This window comes from Electrophorus electricus, chromosome 4, assembly GCF_013358815.1.
Source record: "Electrophorus electricus isolate fEleEle1 chromosome 4, fEleEle1.pri, whole genome shotgun sequence".
Lineage (NCBI taxonomy): Eukaryota > Metazoa > Chordata > Actinopteri > Gymnotiformes > Gymnotidae > Electrophorus > Electrophorus electricus.
In genome coordinates this window covers 12,344,236-12,367,933 of record NC_049538.1, presented here as the reverse complement: position 1 = coordinate 12,367,933, position 23,698 = coordinate 12,344,236, and the positions used below count along the sequence as shown (strand labels likewise).

General features: G+C 47.8%; 2 protein-coding genes across 5 annotated transcripts in view; one reads left to right on the top strand and one right to left on the bottom strand.

The window, feature by feature from the left end:
* The first annotated feature begins 24 nt into the window (after positions 1-24).
* Positions 25-7,728, top strand: ccnl1a (cyclin L1a). 4 transcript variants are annotated; one of them, XM_027026874.2, is made up of 11 exons: positions 25-303; positions 739-813; positions 1,069-1,178; positions 3,269-3,389; positions 3,525-3,589; positions 5,379-5,478; positions 5,639-5,743; positions 5,969-6,110; positions 6,281-6,392; positions 6,581-6,679; positions 6,813-7,728. In XM_027026874.2, the coding sequence occupies exons 1-11, from the start codon at positions 52-54 to the stop codon at positions 7,219-7,221; spliced, it is 1,590 nt and encodes a 529-aa protein (XP_026882675.1). In that variant the 5' UTR covers positions 25-51; the 3' UTR covers positions 7,222-7,728. The 4 variants fall into 4 exon arrangements, with proteins under 4 accessions (XP_026882675.1, XP_026882678.1, XP_026882676.1 ...); XM_027026876.2 differs by lacking the exons at positions 25-303; positions 739-813; positions 1,069-1,178 and adding an exon at positions 1,728-1,827; XM_027026877.2 differs by lacking the exons at positions 5,639-5,743; positions 5,969-6,110; positions 6,281-6,392; positions 6,581-6,679; positions 6,813-7,728 and adding an exon at positions 3,843-3,856 and having other exon boundaries at positions 5,379-5,472.
* A 3,845-nt stretch (positions 7,729-11,573) lies between these two features.
* The window catches only part of LOC113587929 (leucine-, glutamate- and lysine-rich protein 1-like), a 59,203-nt gene continuing 47,078 nt past the window's right edge, over positions 11,574-23,698 (bottom strand). Inside the window, exons 7-10 of the mRNA XM_035525784.1 lie at positions 20,035-20,128; positions 16,884-17,033; positions 15,263-15,400; positions 11,574-13,288 (exon numbers count right to left, since the gene is read on the bottom strand). Of these exons, the coding sequence (XP_035381677.1) occupies positions 12,947-13,288; positions 15,263-15,400; positions 16,884-17,033; positions 20,035-20,128 (724 nt within the window). The 3' untranslated portion in view covers positions 11,574-12,946. The remainder of the gene's footprint in view (positions 13,289-15,262; positions 15,401-16,883; positions 17,034-20,034; positions 20,129-23,698) is intronic.

The window sequence follows — 23,698 nt, the reverse complement described above, 5'->3', positions numbered from 1 at the left end:
CCGACCGTGCGTCATACTTCCGGCTCTCGAGCGCTAGGCGCTATTGCAACGATGGAGGCGACAACGGCTACAGGTCCGTCGGCTACCACGACAAATACCTCTACGAATAGCGAGGGAATACTGATCGGAGACAAAGTTTATTCTGAAGTGTTCCTCACGATCGACAATTCTTTGATACCCGAGGAGAAGCTGTCTCCGACCCCGTCTATGCTGGATGGCCTCGACTTGCACACCGAAACTGACCTCCGAATCCTCGGCTGTGAGCTGATCCAGTCCGCGGGGATTCTGCTACGACTGCCGCAGGTGGATTAATGTTCGCACGGTGCTTTTACATCCGCGCTTTGTTTCACACTTGGCGGGGTGCTAAACCCGTCTAAATCAGATTATGTAACGTTAGCTAGCTAGCTCGCTCATATAATCTAGGAAGCGCGGCCTGACCCTGTTTGGCAAGATAGCGTAGCTAGCTATAAAATGTCTTAGTAACGATGTTAATCCGTGTGGGAAAACAATTTACCTCGGTTTTCGATGGTATGTTAATCACATGGAGTCATGTTAGTAACGTATGTCTTGACAAATATAAATAATGGCGCGGTAGTCCGATATTCTTTGACTTTAACCATCTTTAGTGAACGTTTAGCGGGCTGGCTAGACAAAAACAAAATGGCGGGCGTTGATTCTGAGGTCTCGGCGGTTTGAATCTCGTTTTTGACGTACACCGACATTTTACTTGTCTTCCAGGTGGCCATGGCAACCGGACAAGTCCTTTTCCACCGGTTTTTCTACTCGAAGTCATTTGTGAAACACAGTTTTGAGGTAAGAAAACCAGCCGGCTTCTAGCACGTTGGCTAGGCCCGCTGTGCGTAGCTACAACGTAGCAGCGGCAGCCATGTTGCCTTCATGGCGGCTCCGCTGTGACGTTTCCCGTGACGTGTTAAAGCGCTCACCTCATCAGCGCGTGCTAGCAGTGTGTGCGTCATATACGTCAAAGTGATGTTGCTGTGACGTGTGGAGGCAGTGTGCCGCCCCGTGCTGATCCCATATTGCCTCTATTTATTTTTGCTCCCCCAGATTGTTGCCATGGCCTGTATCAATCTGGCGTCAAAGATTGAAGAAGCCCCGCGCAGAATAAGGGACGTCATTAATGTTTTTCATCATTTAAGGCAGATCAGAGGAAAAAGGTATGTATCAATGAGACTGTTACTTATTGTTTCCTCGTTTGATGCTTGTGCCAACAACCTGCCACCTCGATGAGATGTTTTCTTTGTGTAACATTTAACATCACTTATATAAAAGTGAATCAGGTATATTTAAAACATGTTAACTGTGAATAGTTTGTGCCTTTTTCACTAGGATGTCCTGATTTGAGTGCCATTTTGTTTGATTTATGTACTCTAAACCACTTTAAGGCTTTTCAGTTTCATCATCAGTCATAATTGGTAGTAACAGCAAGATAGTCTTCTGCTTACCTGAACAAGTAAAAATGCCTCCTAACCACTCAAAAGGATTTTTTTTTTTTACACGGAGAAATTGTAAAAATGATTCTATAGTAGGGGTGGTGATAGATTTATAAGTATTTTTTAAGGGGTGGGCAGTATAACTTTTTAACCGAGTAAAGACTGCGGTATTAACTTGAATTCTCTTTTCCCTTGCAACCAACTAACAGCGACCAGCTACATTTACCAAAGCCTGGGTGATGTGGAATGGTACGTAGAGATGAAGCAGTCGGCATGGCAACAGTGAGCGAGGTGTCGCTTCCCCCTCCTCCCCCGCTCCCCTGGGAGACGCCAGTGGTCTGAAAGCGGTCACTGGGAATATCGGGGACGACAGGTTGGCCGCTGGTCCTGAACGGTCTGGGAGACTCCTGTATCTCAGTTTAAGCTTATTGTCTCTGCTTATACAGGTGACACTTTTGTTTTGTTGTTTTATTTTTAAATTCATGTTTTATTTATTTTTTAAAAATATTTAATCAGACATGCTAAAACAGACAAACCACCTCAGATGATCACAGCTTTTACAGAAATTCACACCTTAGAGTAGTACTTTTAATTTTGGTTTCACGTCTCAGATCCCGGTCCTGATATAGTCATCATGTAGTGTCAGTACCTGCACCGTCTGATCACTGTCATGACATTTGGCTTTTTTACTTAGACTAGAGGATGCTGCTGTTTCTCTCTCTCTCTCTCTCCTTTTGAGTCATCACTGTGGAATAAAGTTGAGTAATGTCCCTGGCACTCAATACGCTCAGCCCCATTTTGATTGTCCTCTTTATGTGCACGGGTCTACTTTTGAGAATACGTATTTGGACCTTTAACAGGAAACAGGTTGTCAAGGCCACATCTGAGTGTAATGTTTGTGACTGTTACTATTCAAGTCATTTTCACATTTTACCTTAGTGTGCGTATTTAGTTTGTTTATCTGTCTGAGACTTTCTAGTGTTTTGCCACAGTGTTTTTGATTGATTGTTTTGAAGAACGTGGTTTTTCATCCATTCAAGTGAGTGGAGGAAAGTTGTCTCTTAATCAGAAAATGTATGATACACACCCATAGGAAAGGGTTAACTAGTTTAGTGTAGCCTGTTTTATTTGATCGATGTGTCTGTACTTGTTCATAACTATTATGTACTTGTTTTGTCTGTGGCATGTACAAAGAAACTACACATTTTAGTGGTCAAAGTATTTGACTTGGTTGAAAATGTGATTTTATTGCTGTGTATTGTAAGGTTTCGGGATCACGGGTCTTTGTAGACAGTTTTGTTTTCCTGGTGGAGAAGAAAGGTCCAGCTTCAATTTCCAGGTTAAGTCCAGCAAAGCAGTGTCTGACCTGAGTGATGAGGGAAGGTTTCCAGAAAGGTATGAGAGGCTGTGTAGACAGAGTAGTTGTTCACAGACACGGCAAGTACGGGCATCCAACAGAGTGCCTGTTTCCTCAGTAATTTAGACGCGTATTTTCCCCCTTTCACCTCGCTCTGAATAGTGCTGTGTTCCTGTGGTGGCAGCACTGTGCTCTGTCGGTAAAGGTGTGCCATTTCTGTTTTAAGCTGTGATGGGGATGGGAGTTTGTGGCATGCGGCAGGACTAAAAGCCTTTTACTGAAATTACAGGAGTCAAAAAAGGACCTGTTGCCTTTAGTTGGTTGGAAGGGAAAAAAACAAAAAGGGAAGAAAACAAAAGAAACCAAGCAAAATCAAGCAAAAAGGCACTCTTGTCTTTTATTGCTGGATATTTTGGGCTGGGGGGAAAAACATTATTTTCATTCCTTTACGAATCAGGAGCTCAAGTCCACTGATACTCGACCAGAACTACATAAACACGAAAAACCAGGTGATCAAAGCAGAGCGGCGTGTGTTGAAGGAGCTCGGCTTCTGTGTCCACGTCAAGCACCCGCACAAGGTGAGTCTCGCACGCACACTGCCCTTCTGGACTAGCAGCATTCTGGCTCAAGAAAAACTGGGTCGCATGGCCTCTGTAGCCTCGCCGTAGTCGCATGTTTGCAGCCATTGCGTAACGCGTATTGTTGCCTTTCAGATCATCGTCCTGTACCTGCAAGTCCTTGACTGTGAGAGGAACCAAACACTAGTCCAGACAGCCTGGTGAGTACATTAGCCTGTTCAATAAGGCGTCTGTGTGACCACGTGTAGCCAACCCACTCAATAAGACTTCCCTCTAATTTCCCCCCCTACACCTGATGGACTTGAGTTTTCTTCACTCACTGCCTTTTTTCACCTTTTATTTTATTTTTCCTTATTCATGGCTTGAGTCTGTAATTTCATGAATGAGGATTTTTTTTTAAAAAACGGAGATCTCAGTTTAACTTTGTCCTTTCTCTCTACTCTTTGATTAAAGGGTAGTCCATGATGGTAAGTGTCATAAAGAACCTCTGAACTCTGCTCCTCCAACCACATGACCTCAGGAATCTCCCCCCATTGGCTGCCCGTCTCGAGACGGCCAATCCAGTGAGAGCTCTCTGCCCGAGAATCACTGAGGGGGTGCCTTTTCCATCTGGCAGCGTCATCTTGTTTTCTTGGGGTTGTCCAAAAGGATTTGTATTTTTGTTTTGTTGTTTTTTGCAAGTATCTTTTTTCCTTTGTTCATTTCAAAGGTAGTTTTAGAATGAATGCTAGAACATTACGATTTTAAAGTTTCTTAGTTAAGCAAGTAGGTGTTTGGAAGAAAAAAAACTAGCTATTATATATTTATCATATTTATTGGCATTATATTAAGAATTTTCAGGGTGTTTTTATTTTTTGTAGTTAAAAGTCACATGTATACGTCTGTGTGTTCACACTGACTTGGTTTCTAGAAATGTCTTCCAGGCATCACCATCCTGCACAGACTTTTTCTTCAGGGATCCGTTTGGCCACACATCCTGTTTTCCTTATGTATTGCCTCAGAATAGACCTCCAGCATAGCTGTGCAAACTACATTTATACACCTAGCGCTGTGCAGAAGAGGTTGGGAGTAAATGCACCCAGGTGTAGCAGTACCAGCCTTTTTTGTGTGCTGTACTGAATTCTCACTGTATGGCAAAAGGTTATTTGTGATGTCGTTAGGATGTTTAAATTGCATCATCACCCCATCCACTTCCCCTGACCCTCATCAGTCTTTTGTCTTTTTTTAGTAATTCTAGAGCTCATGTCCATTTGTCCAGTCTGTCATCACTCTGGTAGCCTAACCCTAGTGTGGTGGTCTCGCATCTGCCGGGGACCGCGTCAGTGTGGATTTCTGTCCGTCTGGTCTCTGGGTAGCAGCTACACTCTTCTCTTAGCTGTCCTACGTCTCTCCCTGTCCCCGCCCAGTGCATGGTGTCACGGCTCGAGTCGCATGCCCTGCCCCAGTGTTGTGCAGCTGCCGGTTCCCGGCGTCTCCCCGTGTCGCATCCTAAATCACACCTTTCACTTCTGTCGGGTGGAAAGTCAAGCTGTCCTGGCAGGTCTCACAACCCCGTGCTTTCCCTGGGCTTTGGGCCCAGACGGATGGGATCGCATGGTTAAAACTAAGAATTTTGCATGCATACCTCATGGAGGCAGTGTTATTTGTTAGTGTCTTGCGTGCGGAGTCGAACAACACATTGTTCCTTTTATTGTAACCACCTTCGTCTGTAGCGCACCTGAGCTTTTGCACACGTGCAGAAGCCCAGTGAACCATTCCAGTGTGAACACGCGCTCATCTGCATGTCTGTTAGTAGTCAGGAGTGAGAGAGACAGAGGGGTGGGGGGGAATGGACAAAGCTAAACCTGAGTCTCCTTAAGCGTGCCATGCACGCACTGCATCGTGGGTAGAGTCGGCTCCTGCCTGTGGGGGTGGGCTTGGGTTGGGCTGTGCCATTGGCTGGAGCTCAGGGAGACGTGGCAATGTTGCGCTCCACCTTTTGTGTTGCAGGAACTACATGAACGACAGCCTTCGCACCAACGTGTTCGTGAGGTTTCAAGCAGAGACCATTGCCTGCGCCTGCATATACCTTGCTGCCCGAGCACTACAGGTACTGCCCTCCTGCCGGCAGGCGCCGGCCCCCCGTGTTGCTATAACTCGCCTGGTAGTGCAGGCAGAGCATGTGGCACTAGTAATGCCAGGGTCGTTTTAATTCCTACAGGTTGCACATACCGTCACACTGATATCAGCTCTTACGACCCCCTCTTTAGATTCCGCTGCCCTCTCGACCTCACTGGTACCTTCTGTTTGGAGCCACAGAAGATGAGATCAAAGACATCTGTATCACCACGCTGAAGCTCTACACAAGGAAGAAGGTAACGTGCTTTCTCTCAGGTCCACTTCCGCTCACGCGCGCCCACCGACCTGGTGCCACCGCTGCGGGCTCACCATCTGTAAAGGCTTTGGCCAAACGTTTGTCGCGCTACTGTTTGACATCCTTCGTTCTCTTCTGGTCGGCGTCTTGATCTTGGCCCGTGCGGGAGGTGCTAATGTCCTGTGTGTGGTAAATAAATGTAAAATGTAAATGGTCCTTCCCACAGCCGAACTACGACCTGCTGGAGCGTGAGGTGGAGAAGAGGAAGATGGCTCTGCAGGAGGCTAAGCTGAAGGCCAAGGGGTTGAACCCGGACGGCACACCTGCCCTGTCCACACTGGGCGGATTCTCTCCTGCCTCCAAGCCTTGTAAGTCCAGCTGTCCCCCGCCTCCTCTCGTCCACTCCCTCCCTTAGTTGTAGCCTTTGCATTGTAGTGCACTGTTGCTGTATAAAAGTGAGGATTGCGTTTTGAACTCGGTGGAGGGTGCCAGGCTGGTTGGCCCGCTGTTTTAACGAGGCTTTGTTCTGGTGCGGCAGCCTCTCCCAGCGTGACGAAGGTGGACGAGAAATCCCCCAACCCTCAGGCCCTTAAGGCGGTGAAGAAGGAAGCCGAGGACAGGCCCCAGGCCTCCAAGAGCCCCCACAATGGGTGAGTGAGTGCCCTCTGTTGGTGGGGTGGGGTGGGGAAGGTAGCTGGGCTGGCCCCTGTGCGCTGCCTCCTACTGGCCAGTGGCTGTGTGCTGCGCTCTGGATCTCAGTGGCAGTAGCTGGTTGCTGTATTAGTGTGTGCCAGCAGAGCTGCGTCTGAGTGTGCTCGTGTCCTCTGTCCTGCTGCAGGCTCAGGAAGGAGGGGAAACTGGGTCGCACCAGCCGGAGTGGCAGCCGCTCGCGCTCTAGGACGCGCTCGCGCTCCCGGTCACGCTCTCCTCGACGACAGTCAGTATCTCGCTCACTGTAACGTTCTCTCTCTCTCTCTCTAACCAACCAGTGACCAGCAGCTACAGATTTAACAAATGCATAAAATGGCTGACATTTTGTTTGACCCCCACCTCTCTTCTTGCCTCTTTAGTTACAACAACCGACGCAGTCGCTCAGGCACCTACAGCTCACGCTCACGCAGCCGCTCGCACAGTCGCAGTCCGTCACCGCGGCGACACGCCAACCACGGCCCGCCCTCGCCCCTCTTGCCGCACCTAAAGTCGAAGCAGCGCTCAGAGGAGCTGAAGCAGCACGCCCGCCATGGACATAAGAGGAAGCGCTCGCGCTCAGGCAGCAAGCCTCGTGACCGTGAGCGCGAGCGCGACAGGGAGCGCGAGCGTGGCCCCGCGGACCTTGCGTCCAAAAAGCACCGGCACGAGCGTGCCACTGGGGGGGGGCAGCACCGAGAGCGTCGCGAAAGGTCCCGCTCATACGAACGCTCCCACAAGAGTAAACACTCGCACAGCGGCCACTCGAGCCACAGCCGCCACCGCCGCTGACAGGTGTGTGTGCGAGCAAGCAACCGTGTGTGTGCGCGCTCAGTGGACCTGAGACTGTAATTATTGTTTTATGTTGGTTTGTTTCTTTTTGTTTTTTTCCCCCATATTTTTGGAAAAATCTTAGTTGAAATGTAAAGTGAAGGACTTGAAACTACATATTTACAGTGTAAAGACAGTTCAGTGCTGACTTATTACAAAGAATGCTTTGATTCATAAAAGCAACCTTTTGTTTAAGCGTGGGGAGAGAAATCAGTAATTTAATAACGTGTTCAGGAAAGACATCCAGACTTTGCACGGGTATAGGTATATTTCCACAAGGCGTTTGCTCTGCAGACGTAAGAGATTTCTCTAGCGATAGATCCTATTTTTTTACAGGCGGATGCGGAACTTTTTGTTTTTTCTTCGATCGTGGTGAATTTGTTACACTGGTTTTAGTCTGCACGTATTCACGTCAGATTTTTACTCAATAAAAAGTATGAATTAAAAAAAAGACTTCTTCAGCTCTCAGAGGAGTGATGCCATCCTATGCCTCCAAATAAATGTTAACATTTCAGGTACTATTTAGAAGGCTGGGATAGTTTCACTTCCGGTTTTTAGTACCACTTACTAAGCACTTCCAATTACATATCCATAAAGTTCGGGTACACTGTTTCGTACCCAAAATGTGGTGACCCTTAACGGTAACTGATGATAACTGACGGAAATGTTCTTTTCCTGAAAGTTCAGCTGAGACTCCGTGAGAAATGGATTTGGTGTTTGTACGTCTTATATACTTGAACATGACGTATGCTGTATTTTATTTTGCGGACGAAACTCGAGCGTGCTGAAAAGCTCTGCTTTGAGCCATAGCCTAGTGTGCGCTGTGGTGTTCAGTAGGGTGCCTGCTGTAGCAAATCTTAAGCAGGAACAGGGTCTCTCCTTGGATGTTTGTAACATTAAATGTTTTCTACAAAAGTGGATCCAAAGGTACATGCAAGACAACATACCTCTCCCAAAAGTGTTTACTTAATTTTCAGTAATGATTTTCTTAGCCTTTCTGAATCTGATTATTTTATTGGCCCGAGGTAGGTGGCATTAGTTTTGGCTGATCAAGGTGGGTGAAAGGTCATGATGCACTTCACAGTAAAACCAGCAGATGTCCCCACTGCATCAGAAATTGTTTCCTGTTTGGCTGAGTGTTCTATTGTCTGCATTTCTTTCTATGCTGAAGACTTGTTGCACCAGGCTGACTAACACAATACAGCCTGAGTGGGATGTCTATCAGGTTTACACAGATGTATTCGTGTCTTCTACACTTACTGACAATAAGCTGCTCCTGTCCTTTCTAGGCCAGTATCGCAGGAATATTATGGCCTCCAACTATTACCTTCACTAGTGGTATCTATTAATCTAACCCATAAGGATGTTGGGAATTTAATGAAATGTAAGGTGTTTTGAGCAGCCTCTGTTAACAGCTGCTCATAAGAACACAACAGTGGGACCAAAGATTAATGTGTCAACCCGTAAGATCCTGCGCTAGCATCACACTTCACATCGTGCAGTCTGCCAGATCTCTGCTTTCCTGGGGTTAGGACAGGGGGATGTACCGAACACAGTGTGGCTGGCTTCCCTTCGCTCTACGCCCACACTTCAGACCCCCTGGTCAAAGCTGAGGGCATTTTCTGCACTTTAGCTCATTTTCAAAGGCCTGCATTTTCGAGTGGTTCTCTCTCAGAAGTCTGGAGTGGCGCTAGACACCTGCTCCATTCCCACACGGCCCTGACCGCGCTCGCGGTTCGCCATGCGTGCTGAACGCCGGCCAGGCGCTGCTCAGTTGGCCAGGCCTTCTACAGTTCCCACCTCTTCAGGCATGAAACGCTTCCTTTGTTTTCTTATGTTTCCGTTTTCTTTGTGGTGACGCAGGAGCAATTAGGTGACAGTCTCTTCCTCCCTCCCTCCCTCGCCTACGCTGTTCCTCATCTGCCAGGAGGATGGTGGGAGGTCTGTGTGAGATAAGAGCTTATTAGCTCTCCCCCCTGACGGCAGTCGGCCGCCTCCGCCCAGACGGGGTGCGGAAAGCAGCTCTGCCCCGTGTCACGTTGCTTCGGCTCCCACCCTGAGCCCTGCCTGGTGGGCTGCCTTCGACCCCGGCCGTGCCAAGGCGCTGCCTGTTGGGCCCGGTGGCTGAGTCATGGGCTGAGACAACACAGGATTGCGCCTGCCTCTCTGCTTCCTGTGTTGAGAAAAGCGGCCAGTAACGCGTCAGGATGATTTTCTTGCCAGTTGACGGTAATCGCTCATGAACGGACGTCTTCTGAACAATAAGGGTAACGTGGGTTGTTGTGAAAAGAGGCCTTTTTTCACGTGACACTTGTGAAAGCCACAGGGGCCTAACTGCAAAGCCTTTAACAGGATCTGGGCTATCAGTACTGTTATTATGCTTAAAGCATTGTTATCAATGCTTAAAATCTGCGGCAACGTACATTCACGTAATATAACATAGGCCATGTTCAACTACTTCCTGTACCATCTCGTTTGTGCTTTAGCATTTTACCATTGCCACGGTGATCTGTAGGTACTCGGGCCAAGCTGGTTGCTGGGGCAACAGTAATTGTGGGTGTTGCTAGGCGGAGTTATGGAATCCGGGTTAATGATTGTGCTTTGGTACTCTCACACAGAAATGCACTTATCTCTCCTGACGCATGTACATTCCAGCTCGAACAATAACCATCATTTATGCAAGGGTGTGTGGGCTTACATGTGGGTGTGTGTGTGTGTGTTTGGGTGTGATGAAGATGACAGAGGGGAACAAAGTTTTAAGGATTCAGACTCAAAATATTCCTAACAGGGAATCAGTCACAGGCAACCTTTGCGCTTTGGCACCTGTGCACACACACACCCCTAACCGAAAACAGTCAATTCTTCAGCCATTTGTTCCATAGAGAACTGGGAAAAAGGAAGAGGAGAAACCAGGCTGTTTTTATCACTGACGTGACTACATACACAACCCTGGGGGTTCCGTTTAGACACGCGCACACACACAGCTGCAATGTGGAAACAGCAGTTCCCATTCATCCAACATTTCTGGCCGGCATGCATGCACACTAATTTACACGCACCACCATGCACATGCACACACACCCCCACACGCACACTAATTTACACGCACCACCATGCACATGCACACACACCCCCACACGCACACATGCACACTAATTTACACGCACCACCATGCACATGCACACACACCCCCACACGCACACTAATTTACACGCACCACCATGCACATGCACACACACACCCACACACACATGCACACTAATTTACACTCACCACCATGCACATGCACACACACCCCCACACGCACACATGCACACTAATTTACACGCACCACCATGCACATGCGCACACACCCCTACACGCACACATGCATACTAATTTATATGCACCCGCACAGACGAACATGCACACTATTTTACACACACCCTCACACGCATGCATGCACATTATTTTACACACACCTTCACATGTGGCATGTGCATGCAAGGTAAGGCTAGTGTTGCAACCCTGAACAGCTCAGTTGTGCAGTTTAACACGTTTGCACTTTTAAGAGCCCTTTGATTTAGGGGCACTTCACGATTGGGGGATTTCTCAGACAGTTAAGTCACGTCCGTAGATTCAGATGCCTCACGGCCTGCTTCTGCACTTTCCAGACGGATGAGGTGAGAATGAGGTGAGAATGAGTTGCTGTGTGTAGGGCGTCTGGTCCCCTGTGCTGTGTGTAGGGTGTGTAGGATGTTTGGTCTCCTGTGCTGTGTGTAGGGTGTGTAGGGCATCTGGTCCCCTGTGCGGTGTGTAGGGTTTTTGGTCCCCTGTGCTGTCTGCACTGTCTCATAGGGGAACGTGGCTTTGTGATTCCCTCCATCACTGTCCTCACTGGACACTAACCACCAACACAACATGACTGAGACATGCAGACATGCACTAAATAAAGAGGGGCACCATACACACACACTCAACAGATGCAGATAAGACTCATCTTAGATGGTGGGGTGTACTCCCGTGGCTGTCCAATGTCACAGAGTGTTTCTGCCTATGCGTTTGTTGTGTGTGTGTGTGTGTGTGTGTGTGTGTGTGTGTGTGTGTGTGTGTGTGTGTGGGGTGGGGGCGGGGGGTGTAGGTGACGCATCACATCAGTAGAAGGTGGCGCATGAATGTGGAGGAGCAGCCTTGGTCAAATATACACACATCTATAGCAGGATGCGGACTTGCATCAGGCAAAAAAATATCCTTAGGGTATATCCATAATCCTCACGCACACCCACGGACACAAAGTGCCGTAGGAGACAGATGAGGTACTAGTGGCCTGGTACTGTGTTTATCAATGGTCTTTGTTTAGCCAAACTGAGAACTGAGCAAAGGCACACGTGACAACAAAAGACAAAGGAATGCACAAACATCTTTACAAGCTCAGCAAGTCCCAAAACTGACTTTATGACAAACATGACAATCACGTTTCACGTTCAGCACAGTCTCACACACACACACACACACACACACACACACACGCTGACATCATCAGGGACTACATCAGCTCACAAACATGTATGTGATTATCAGGACTACATGAAGACCCGGTTAGTTGGTCGGTAGACATTATCTGAGAGGACTGCACAGACACTCGCGCAGCTAAAATACGAACTCCTCTATGAAAAGGTCACAGAGAGTGAGCAGGGTGTCTGGACAGGGATGAACGAGGGATGAATGAGAGGAGAGGAAGAGAATAGGGGCAGGTGAGGAGAGAGAAAACAATAAAGTGAGGGGGAGAGGGAGAGAGAAATGTGTGTTGCTGTTCAGAGGTAATGGCTTCCATACAATACCATCTTCCAGCTCACCAACAGAGAAACATAGGAAGGAGAGAGAGAGCGAGAGAGAGAGAGAGAGAGAGAGAGAGAGAGGTGGGGGCAGGGGCCTCATTTATGTAGCAGCTTGTGTCAATCACATGGGGCGGGAGAGTGGTGCTGCTGTGGACAGTGTGTGAGTGTGTGTGGTTGCATCTGCGTGACGGTTCGTGGGTCGTGTGTTAATGGGAGGGTGTGGCTATTACAGCACTATGAGATGGAGGCTTGAGCTGACCTGTTATGTCCTGGTGTGTGTCAGAGGAGTGTTCATGGATGGAAAAAGACCTTGCACAAGGCTTTTGTCCGAATGTGTGGGTGCGTGCGTGCGTGCGTGCATGCGTGCGTGCGTGTGCTAATGAGTGCCTCTGTGTACCCAGGGAGGTGGGGAGTGTTTAGATGTGTGGCTGGCTAGGGATCACTAGTCACGCTCTTTCCTGTCCCTCAGAGAGAGAGAGAGAGAGTGTGAGTGAGTGAGTGTGTGTGTGTGTGTGTGTGTGCTTCATATGTTCCAGAGAGCTGCAGACGGATGCCCTTGTGGTGTGTGCGTTCTTGATAAATGCTCTCAGTGTAATAGGAAGGTTAGTTAGTACTGTGTGCATCTGCCTACAATTTAAATGTATGCAAGCTCATGCAGTATGTATTATGATGAGGACATACTCTAATCTTAACCCTAAACTTAAACTTAACCCTAACCAGAAGCCATACTTAAAAAAAGCCCCAAAAAACAAAAACAAAAAAACAGATCAGTAGCAAAATATCCTCACTACTGACAAGCTTACTGTCACACACACACACACACACACACACACACCTGTCACAGACTCTACTGTTATGCATTCTCCTCCTCAGCACATGTCCTTCCTGCCCATCGTCACGGCGACGCGTTGGCGCCCCTGGCTGATAGACCTGGTCCTCTGCTTGTCAAGTCTGGGTAGGGCGGGTGTTGGTTGCGAAGCCCCCTGCCATGAGGCTGGTATCCGGCGCCCAGCTGGCGTGTCTCGCCCGGGCGGGTGTCCGTGTCCGGGGGCCAAGACTGGGAGGGAGGGCTGGGCAGGACCCTGTGGGCCGCGTGGGTCTGTGGCTGACCTCTGGAGCTTCATCAGCTGGTCTCTGGCCTCGGAGAGGGTAGCAGTGAGCTCACTTCTCTCCTCACATTCCCGCCTTACCGTCTCCTGCAGCAGAGCGTTCTACAGAGAGAGAAAGAGAGAGAGAGAGAGAGAGTTCTTATAAATACAAATTAAAATGGAAAAACGAAAACAATAATCACAGGTGACTTCAGAGCCCCAATAACCATGACCATAGTACTCAGAGAGAGAGAGAGAGAGAGACAGAGAGACAGAAACAGAGACAGAGAGAGAGAGAGAGAGAGAGAGAGAGAGAGAGAGAGCGAGACAGCGACAGCAGCAGATCTGCGCTGCAGATGTCAGGGCGGAGCAGGGTGCCACGCGAGCCCGCCAGCAGGGGGTGCTGTGCTGCTGCACTCCCTACACCTCCTGGGCGGGGTCTGTACTCGGGTGGAGGAGCAGCTGGACACAGACGTGGATGTGGGTGGAGACATTCCAGAGGAGCTGGGAGCAGCCTTAACAGAGCGAGCCTTCTACACGCGTGCACAGACACACACGCATGCATATACCCCCCCACACACACACACGCACACTGAGACATACTCACGTCGGCACACACACAGACACACACATCCAGACACCAAAGCACAGACACATACAGACACACACACACATATTCAGACACACAAGAATGAAAAGAATGTGACACAAATGTAAAAATAACCACTAAGTTTTAGTTGGAAATTTGTACAGTATGTTGTAAAATTACTGTTGTGTTGACATATAAGTAAAAAAGTGAACACATACGCATACTTTAAGGTAGGCAAGAAACTATTCCTCACCTAACCCCACAAAGACATCCTAAAAACTCACACACACACACACACACACAATTATTATAGGCCCCCTATCTTGTTCTCCCACCAGCTGGAGGTGACTGGGAAACAGCACCACCTTGTGATCATAGTAGGGAACTGCAAGAGAATGAGGCCGGCTCAGGTGACAAGCGCTCCATTAGTGGGACTGAAGAGCAGGACTCCAACAGATCACCTGAAACAAAACACCTCATTTCTAAACTGCACTCCAGCTGTCCTGACTCACCTGGACCAGGACGGCGGGTCATTACCTGTAGCCGTGTCCCAGTGAAGTCCATTACTAATACCTTCCAGACAGACATGCAGTCCCAGACCATGGTGTGTGTACGCCGACGTAGGTGTCAGCCCAGGCCTCTGCTGCTTGGATGGGTATGTGCCAGCGTGTGTGTTTTGTATTGAGTGTGTGTGTCTGTCTACCGGTAAAGGTTGAACTCTGCAAGGGTGTCTCAGCAGACACATTGACCTTTACTTGCCTTTCCATGTATTGCACACGCACACGCACACACACACACAAAATGCAGATGGAAGAGGGGACAGAATGAGCTAAGAGCCAACAACAGGATAACAGGATAAGATAAAAGCTGTCGAAAACTGCTCATATCTTTGTGAACTGCCAGCTGACCCCCAGCAGGGGGCGCTTATTCAGAGAGAGAGAGAGAGAGAGAGAAAGAGAGAGAGAGTTAATATAAAGGTGGTAAAGGTCTGATAGCCTGGTCTGGGCATAAAGGATTATGTCAGCTGTGAAATTCCCATCATGGCACCTTGAAATAGATGAAGTGGCTGAGAGCACAGAGGTAGTGTGTGTGTGTGTACCTCTCCTGCAGTAGTGTAGCAGAGTGAGTGAGAAAGGCAGACAGTGGTGTATGAGACAGTGCTGTGTTGACATGCATGTCTGTGTCTCCAGGGGTGTGTGTGTTTGTCCGTCTGTGTGTAGACAGACAATGGTGTATGAGGCTGTGTTGTGTTGACACGCATGTCTGTGTCTCCAGGGGGACTCTGTGGTGGAGTCACTCACTCTCTGTTGTCTCAGTCCTTCTCTCACGCTCTCGCTCTGCTGGTTTTGGGGGTGTGATGGGAATTATACACCTCTCACGCGTGGGAAGTGTTCACCTCTCCCTCAACCACACCCTACACCTCTGCCTGTGCGCATGCGCGCGCGCGTGTGTGTGTGTGTGGTGTGTGAACGCATGTGTGTGTGTGTGCGTATGTGTGTGTGCCTCACCTCCTCCTGCAGGGAGGCGATCTCCTCTCTGAACTGCTGGAGCTCTAGCGCCTTATGCTGACGCTCCGCATGCGCGGATCTCCTCTCCTCCTCCCGCTCATGCACTTGCTGCTCCAAAGCAGATATAGCTGCGCAAAACTGAGAGAGAGAGAGAGAGAGAGAGAGAGAGAGAGAGAGAGAGAGAGAGAGAGAGAGAGAGAAAGGGTTAGAGGCTGAGAGACACAGTTATAGACCCCACACTACCCTGGTATGGGGCTCCATTGAACGCACCTCATCAGACATCAGTTATGACTAGAACAAAGCAGCTGTCGGGGACAAAGGACAACAATCCTCCAAACAGATGCAGAGACAGACAGGGACAGACAAGGATAGGGACACATAGACAGAGACAGACAGGGACAGACAAGGATAGGGACACACAGACAGGGACAGACACAGATAGACAGAGACAGACAGGGACAGACAAGGATAGGGACACACAGACAGGGACAGACACAGATAGACAGAGACAGACAGGGACAGACAAGGATAGGGACACACAGACAGACACAGATAGACAGAGACAGACAGGGACAGACAAGGATAGGGACACACAGACAGGGACAGACACAGATAGACAGAGACAGACAGGGACAGACAAGGATAGGGACACACAGACAGACACAGATAGACAGAGACAGACAGGGACAGGGACACACAGACAGACTCAGATAGACAGAGACAGGGACACACAGGGACAGACGGTGACAGACACAGACAGACTGGTAGACAAAGACAGCGAGACAGGAGGAGGAAATAAGTCTGGAGGGTGAAGGGTTTGGACTAAAACACTACCAGCCAGATTGTTCAACTTCCCAGAACCCACTCTGCCATGCAAAATGTGCAATAGCGTATTTAAGTCCAATTTATAGTTACCATAGCAATAATCTGCAAACTACTGTCAACTTATTGCTGCACCACATTCACCTGTGCCCTAGATGAAAACCAATCAAAATCAACATTTAAATGAGGCCATTCATATTAAAGACCCAGCCGAGAGACAGATGACTAACCTCGGTCATGAGACCAGTGGTAAAAAAGGCATAAATACGAATCTGTAACTTTCACCAAGATGGGAACTGCAAGGTGGTGGCGCTGAGTGGAGCACTTCACGGGAGAGCTGCAAACTTGCATCTCTCTTCAGTCTGTATCTGGTTATGGTTTCTTCCTCCCTTACATTTGCATTCCTTATGGTAAACATTGTTCAGCTTGCTCACTCCAAACAAACCAAAACTATGCCTTTCAAATAAATTAGTCATTTAGCTAAGTGTGTGTATGTGAAGAATTTGGGTGATGACTTGCACGTGTGGCAATTGTTAGAGAAAAGATCATCCAATCGGCTTCTTACCAGGAAATTTACCCTCACACAGGCAGGGTGGTGTTTTTTGCAAAGCGGCGTTAAGAATTATTAGGGATTACGAGGTCATATGCAAAACAAGACAAAATGTGGTAACACCATAGTCAAACAGTGAACACAATGAGGAAACATAACTGCCACGCTACCTGCTGCTCATGTCACGTTAAATCTGGCAGTAGGTTTTATGTGTGTGTGTGTGTGTGTGTGTGTGAGTATAACTGCCACCTTCTCCTGGAGCTGCTGGTGTTCAGTCTGATGTTTGTTAATAAGTTCCAGGTTGCTCTGTCTCTCGAGGTGGAGCCCCAGAGCTGCCTGCTTCTTAGCCTCCTCCAAAAGACTCTGATTCTCAGCCTGTTGCTGTACCACACACTCCAACTACGCACACGCACACACACACACAATACATCCAAACATACACACAGAAATAAGCAGACAAATACAGATGTACACAAATGTAGAAATAAATCAAGGTAATGGCCCTGCAGACCATGTCCTAGTTCAGCGGGATGATTTACACACAAACTAGTCCTGTCACTGCTCACCTTGAAACCCATCAAATGATCGCCATGGGAAATAAATAAAGTCAATTTAACCTCAATATTCTCAAAGGCACAAACCTCATAAATGCCATCACACACAGCCCAGCAAGGCCAGTATGTCAGACATCTGCTTTCTCCTTTGTGTTTTGTCCTTTTGTGTAAAAATAACTTCTATCTCAAGTTTGTAAATTCCAAAATTTATTACAAAATTAGTTGTAAGAATACACTGAGATGAAGTTTTGCTTGAGCACTGCCCGTTACTGTGTGACGCCGTGTTTTTACCCACAGTCACGCTAACAGCTTCCTGTCAACGTGGGACCCAGTGCCTCTGAGGAGCTGTGATCACACTGCAGCTGGCGAAAGTGATAAGCTTGTTTTGCATGCTTTCCTTTTTTCTTCCAAATAGAAGTTAATTTTTTTTGTTGTTTAAAGTACAGTAAGCCCAGTAAAAGACCTATTTAGCTCTTGAACAGCTCTGGTAACTGTGTGACTGTCCTACCTTCTGAAATGAAGCGAAAATGGGTACAGAAGGATAAGAAGAAGAAGAAGAAGAAGAAGAAGAAGAATGAAAAAGACGAACATGACTGCGAACATCAAAGAGGAAGACGAAGACACGCAACGTGTTCTTAGTGGGTTGTGGCCGAGGCCACATGTCAGTGTGCGTGTGCATGCGAGGAGGAATTACTGGCTGCACAGTGAGACTGTGTGCGTGTGTGTAGTGTGTGTGTGTGTGTGTGTGTGTGTGTGTGTGCGTGGTGTATGTGTGAATTTGAATGTGTGTGTGTGTGTGTGTGTAGTGTATGTGTGAATTTGAATGTATGTGTATGTGTGTTTTTGAATGTGTGTGTGTGTGTGTGTGTGTGTGTGTGTGTAGTGTATGTGTGTTTTTGAATGTATGTGTATGTGTGTTTTTGAATGTGTGTGTGTGTGTAGTGTATGTGTGTTTTTGAATGTGTGTGTGTGTGTGTAGTGTATGTGTGAATTTGAATGTATGTGTATGTTTTTGAATGTGTGTGTGTAGTGTATGTGTGAATTTGAATGTATGTGTATGTGTGTTTTTGAATGTGTGTGTGTGTGTAGTGTATGTGTGTTTTTGAATGTGTGTGTGTGTGTGTGTAGTGTATGTGTGAATTTGAATGTATGTGTATGTTTTTGAATGTGTGTGTGTGTGTGTGTGTAGTGTATGTGTGAATTTGAATGTATGTGTATGTGTGTTTTTGAATGTGTGTGTGTGTGTGTGTGTAGTGTATGTGTGAATTTGAATGTATGTGTATGTGTGTTTTTGAGTGTGTGTGTGTAGTGTGTGTGAATTTGAATGTATGTGTATGTGTGTTTTTGAATGTGTATGTGTGTAGTGTATGTGTGAATTTGAATGTATGTCTATATGTGTTTTTGAATGTGTGTGTGTGTGTGTGTAGTGTGTGTGAATTTGTATGTGTATGTATGTTTTTGAATGTGTGTGTGTGTGTAGTGTGTGAATTTGTTTGTATGTGTTTTTGAATGTGTGTGTGTGTGTGTGTGTAGTGTGTGTGAATTTGTATGTATGTGTGTTTTTGAATGTGTGTGTGTAGTGTATGTGTGAATTTGAATGTATGTCTATATGTGTTTTTGTGTGTGTGTGTGTAGTGTGTGTGAATTTGTATGTGTATGTATGTTTTTGAATCTGTGTGTGTGTAGTGTGTGTGAATTTGTTTGTATGTGTTTTTGAATGTGTGTGTGTGTGTAGTGTGTGCGAATTTGTATGTATGTGTATGTGTGTTTTTGAATGTGTGTGTGTGTAGTGTATGTGTGAATTTGTATGTATGTGTGTTTTTGAATGTGTGTGTGTGTGTGTGTAGTGTATGTGTGAATTTGTATGCATGTGTATGTGTGTTTTTGAATGTGTGTGTGTGTGGGTGTGTGTGTGTAGTGTATGTGTGAATTTGTATGTATGTGTATGTGTTTTTGAATGTGTGTGTGTGTGTGTGTGGTGTATGTCTGAATTTGTATGTATGTGTATGTGTGTTTTTGAATGTGTGTGTCTGTGTGTGTGTTCGTACGTGTGAGCATACAGTAGTGTAGCAGTGTGTGTGAGAGAGGCAGACAGGCAGTGGCATATGAGGCTGTGCTGTGTTGACATGCATGTCTGTGTCTCCAGGGGCATGTGTGAGTGTGTGTATGTGTGTTAGTGTGTGTGTTAATCAGGCTACTGGGCTCTGAGGGAATGTCTGGGTCCATCACACTGTTCCTCTCCTCCTCTTACAGCTTCTGAGCTGCTCAGAACACAACAGCTAAAACTAAAGCAACTAAACTATAGAAGGGGGCGGGGGCAGGACCTGTTGCCATGTACCGCACTGTGTGATTGGCTGGGTCAGCTCCCTATAGCCTTGCCTACTGACCAGTTTAACAGTATTTCCCCTCTTAAACAGGACACACTCCGCCTGTGAATTCAAGCTGCAAATGTGTTTGTACTGCACACCAAGAAGTGTACTGCACACCAAGATTTAGGCCGCTGTTAAAGTGTGAGGCTGTAGGAGGTTCTGCACACAGAACAGAGCAGCGCTCACAAAGCTACCTACACGTCTGCAGCTCGGCCCACTACTTCACTTCAAATCCCTCCTCACGCACAGATCTGTCTGTCCTTTTCGCGGCTAATCTGAGATTAGCATAAACCCAAATAGGTCCCAGGGGCCGAGCTATCTGGGTCGGCCTGCCCTGAGAAGTTACCGAAATAACCTGCAATTTCTGGCTTGAGTCAAGAGGGCAAGATAACCCCAAAGCATTGAGGACATCTCACAGCTGAGTGATGTGGAAGGCGTTTAGGTGTTCATGTCATTCAAAGACAGAAATGTCCTCACCTTTGACCTCTGTTCCTCGACGACCTCCAGCCTCTTCCTAAAGGTGCTCTCCAGCTCCTGTAACTCGTCTCTTTGAGCATTCTTTAGCGCCTCCCTGAGGACACAGACGGCATGACGCACGATGAACTCGCAGATCACAACACATGCAGATATGAATACTGTTGGGGCCAGTGGGGGGTTGACACACACACACACACACACACACACACAGGACTGCAAAGACCCACTTGAGGAGCTCCAGATATGACACATTTGCATACATGAATACTCTGCAAGGTATGATCTTAGGAGGGTGAGGGTAAAACCCCATTGGTGCCCAGCTGCTGCCAAGTGTTTGTCCTTGTGTGTTGTCAAATCCAAGGCTAATGTTAGTACTAGCGTAAGCCCAAGGCTAATGTTAGCACTAGCATAAGCCCAAGGCTAATGTTAGCACTAGCATAAACCCAAGGCTAATGTCAGCACTAGCGTAAACCCAAGGCTAATGTCAGTACTAGCGTAAACCCAAGGCTAATGTCAGTACTAGCGTGTTAGCACTAGCATAAATCCAAGGCTAATGTTAGCACTAGCATAAGCCCAAGGCTAATGTCAGTACTAGCATAAACCCAAGGCTAATGTTAGCACTAGTGTAAACCCAAGGCTAATGCCAGTACTAGCGTAAACCCAAGGCTAATGTTAGCACTAGCGTAAACCCAAGGCTAATGTTAGCACTAGCGTAAACCCAAGGCTAATGTTAGCACTAGCGTAAACCCAAGGCTAATGTCAGTACTAGTGTAAACCCAAGGCTAATGTCAGTACTAGTGTAAACCCAAGGCTAATGTCAGTACTAGTGTAAACCCAAGGCTAATGTTAGCACTAGCGTAAACCCAAGGCTAATGTTAGCACTAGCGTAAACCCAAGGCTAATGTTAGCACTAGCGTAAACCCAAGGCTAATGTCAGTACTAGTGTAAACCCAAGGCTAATGTTAGCACTAGCGTAAACCCAAGGCTAATGTCAGTACTAGTGTAAACCCAAGGCTAATGTCAGTACTAGTGTAAACCCAAGGCTAATGTCAGTACTAGTGTAAACCCAAGGCTAATGTTAGCATTAGCGTAAACCCAAGGCTAATGTTAGCACAAGCGTAAACCCAAGGTTAATGTTAGTACTAGTGTAAACCCAAGGCTAATGTTAGCACTAGCGTAAACCCAAGGCTAATATTAGAACTAGCTTAAACCACCTCACTGGGTTCAGCGGCAACAGACACACGGCTGAACTGAGCACGTGTGAGAACGTACCAAGGTCAGGCTATGCACGCTGCAGAGCGCATGAAGCCTCCAACCACCTCCAGCCCTCACACCAATAAAGCAGTAAGATTTTGCCCCTCTCTGTGACCCGAGAACAGCCTGATGAGCGCGGCTGTGGGTGTACTGCGTGCTGGAGTGAAAGGGGGCAGGGCCCTGCACGGCTCCTCCCTTAATCAGCTCCACATTTTCCCGCCCATCACCCAGAATTCATTGCGTCTCTGGTTCCTACAGTCCTCCCCCTGCTGTGTGTGGCACGTGTACACCAGCAACATTTCCAGATGTTTCCAGTGCACCTTCTCTCTCTTTCATCGCCCCTGGGCACAGCTGGGAATTCACGGCGGAGCTTTGTGACGTCATAAATCCAGCCGTTCACGTGTGGCGGGTGGGGCCTCCAACCCCAAGCCTGACCCAGCGTTCGCAACGCCAGCCAATGTGGCGCACATGTGGTGGAGTTTTGGGTGGAGCCTGGGGGGTGGAGCTGGACAACAGTGATACCACTCATATGGAGACAGGCTGTAAGCCTGGGACAACGGTTTTTACAGTGCATGTCTGTGGCTCAAGCATTCCAGACTCACACACACACACTCCTTTGCATAGTCAAGTTTCCTCCTAACTACTTAATCAAAATTAAGCAAATGGATCAGAAGGAACCTTTCACCAGACTCGCGCAACACACACACACACTCAACACACTCCCACATACTCCCACACGCCCATGGCAGGGTCAGCATACCTCAGCACACCTGTGGGTCCAGTCAGAACCTGCCTCTCTGGAAGCTCCACCCTGTCGTCCTAAAATCATGTTAGCTACACGGTGTGACATTTCCCCACCCAGTGCGCTCGATGCCCCAGGAATGTCATGCTTCATTCATACAGACTGATACATCCCGTTCTGGTGCGGGACAGCGTGAGAGACACAGAGAGGGAGCGAGACAAGCAGAAGCGTGGGGGTGATGATTCACGGTTGGGAGTTTCAGATACACCAGGGTGAGCCTGACTCTCTTAGAGGGCTGAGACATAGTTTTTCATGGCCCGGAGGAGGGCGCTCTTCTGTCCCAAGGGTACGGGAATGTGAAGGAGAGCACATGCACATTCCAAAGCATCACCCGGGCTTGCCGGACCCAGATGGGTCCAGACGGACTGGGAAAACCAAAGAGAATCAGACAGAAAGACAGAAACGGTCAGTGGGAGGAGCTATGAGTTGGGGGAGGTGGAGTCGTGGCATGGGAGGTGGGATCCCTGTGTGGGTTTAGCACTCCGGGCTCCGTGCCTGGTGTGCATCACAAAGGAATGAGCGAAAGGAGTCTCCCCCCAGCAGGAGGGGTTACCCTGGCAACAGACAGAGGCTCCAGGCAGCTTCCTGAAAGCACAGCTCCAAATGGCCCCTCGACCTCCGAGCTACACCACCTTCTCTCTGCTTTCAGCTGTCCTCTTCACATCTAATCTAGTGTGTGTGTGTGTGTGTGTGTGTGTGTGTATAGGTCTGTGTTTTGTATGCGTGCTTATCTTGCTCCAGTTCTGGCAAAGCGGAACTAATTCTTTCTAATACCTCACACACAGACACGCATACACACTCACACTCACACTCTCTCTCTCTCTCTCTCTCTCTCTCTCTCTCTCTCTCTCTCTCTCTCTCTTTCTTTCTTTCTTTAACCTCTGTTTCCGTTTGGCCCGTCTCTCTCCCTGCATGACACCTGGCCCTCTGATGTTTCTGTCAGTCAGACATCTTGCCAGGACCTGGTTAGTGATGGTAATTTGAGACTGTGCAGAAACCTGCCGTCTGGAAACATTCTTAACTAATAAGCTCATTCTAATTCCTTCCTAAATGCATTCACAGCTGAACTGGTTTTACATAAGAGCCAAAGCTGTTCGTTATGTTCGTTACCATTTTAGAGTTGGTGTGGTTCTTTAGTGGTGCGCACGTGTGTGTGTGTGTGTGTGTGTGTGTGTGTGTGTGTGCGCGTGCGTGCGTGTGTGTGTATATGTGTGTGTGCGTGTGTGTGTATATGTGTGTGTGTGTGTGTGTGTATATGTGTGCGTGCGTGTATGACTGTTAATGGTCTGTTCTGCTGACTGAGCCAATATTGTGATCATGCTGTTGGAGAGCAAGTCAGATCTGCTTTTGTGGCAATCATGTTAATGCCAACGTTTAGCATTTTTGCATAGTGACGCACACACACAAAAAATAAGGTGCACTAATCTCTCTCTCTCTCTCTCTCTCTCTCTCTCTCACACACACACACACACACACGGAACAATGTGTGCTAATCTCACACACACACACACACACACACACACACAAAACAATGTGTGCTAATCTCTCTCACACACACACACACACACACACACACACACACACACACACACACACACACACACACAC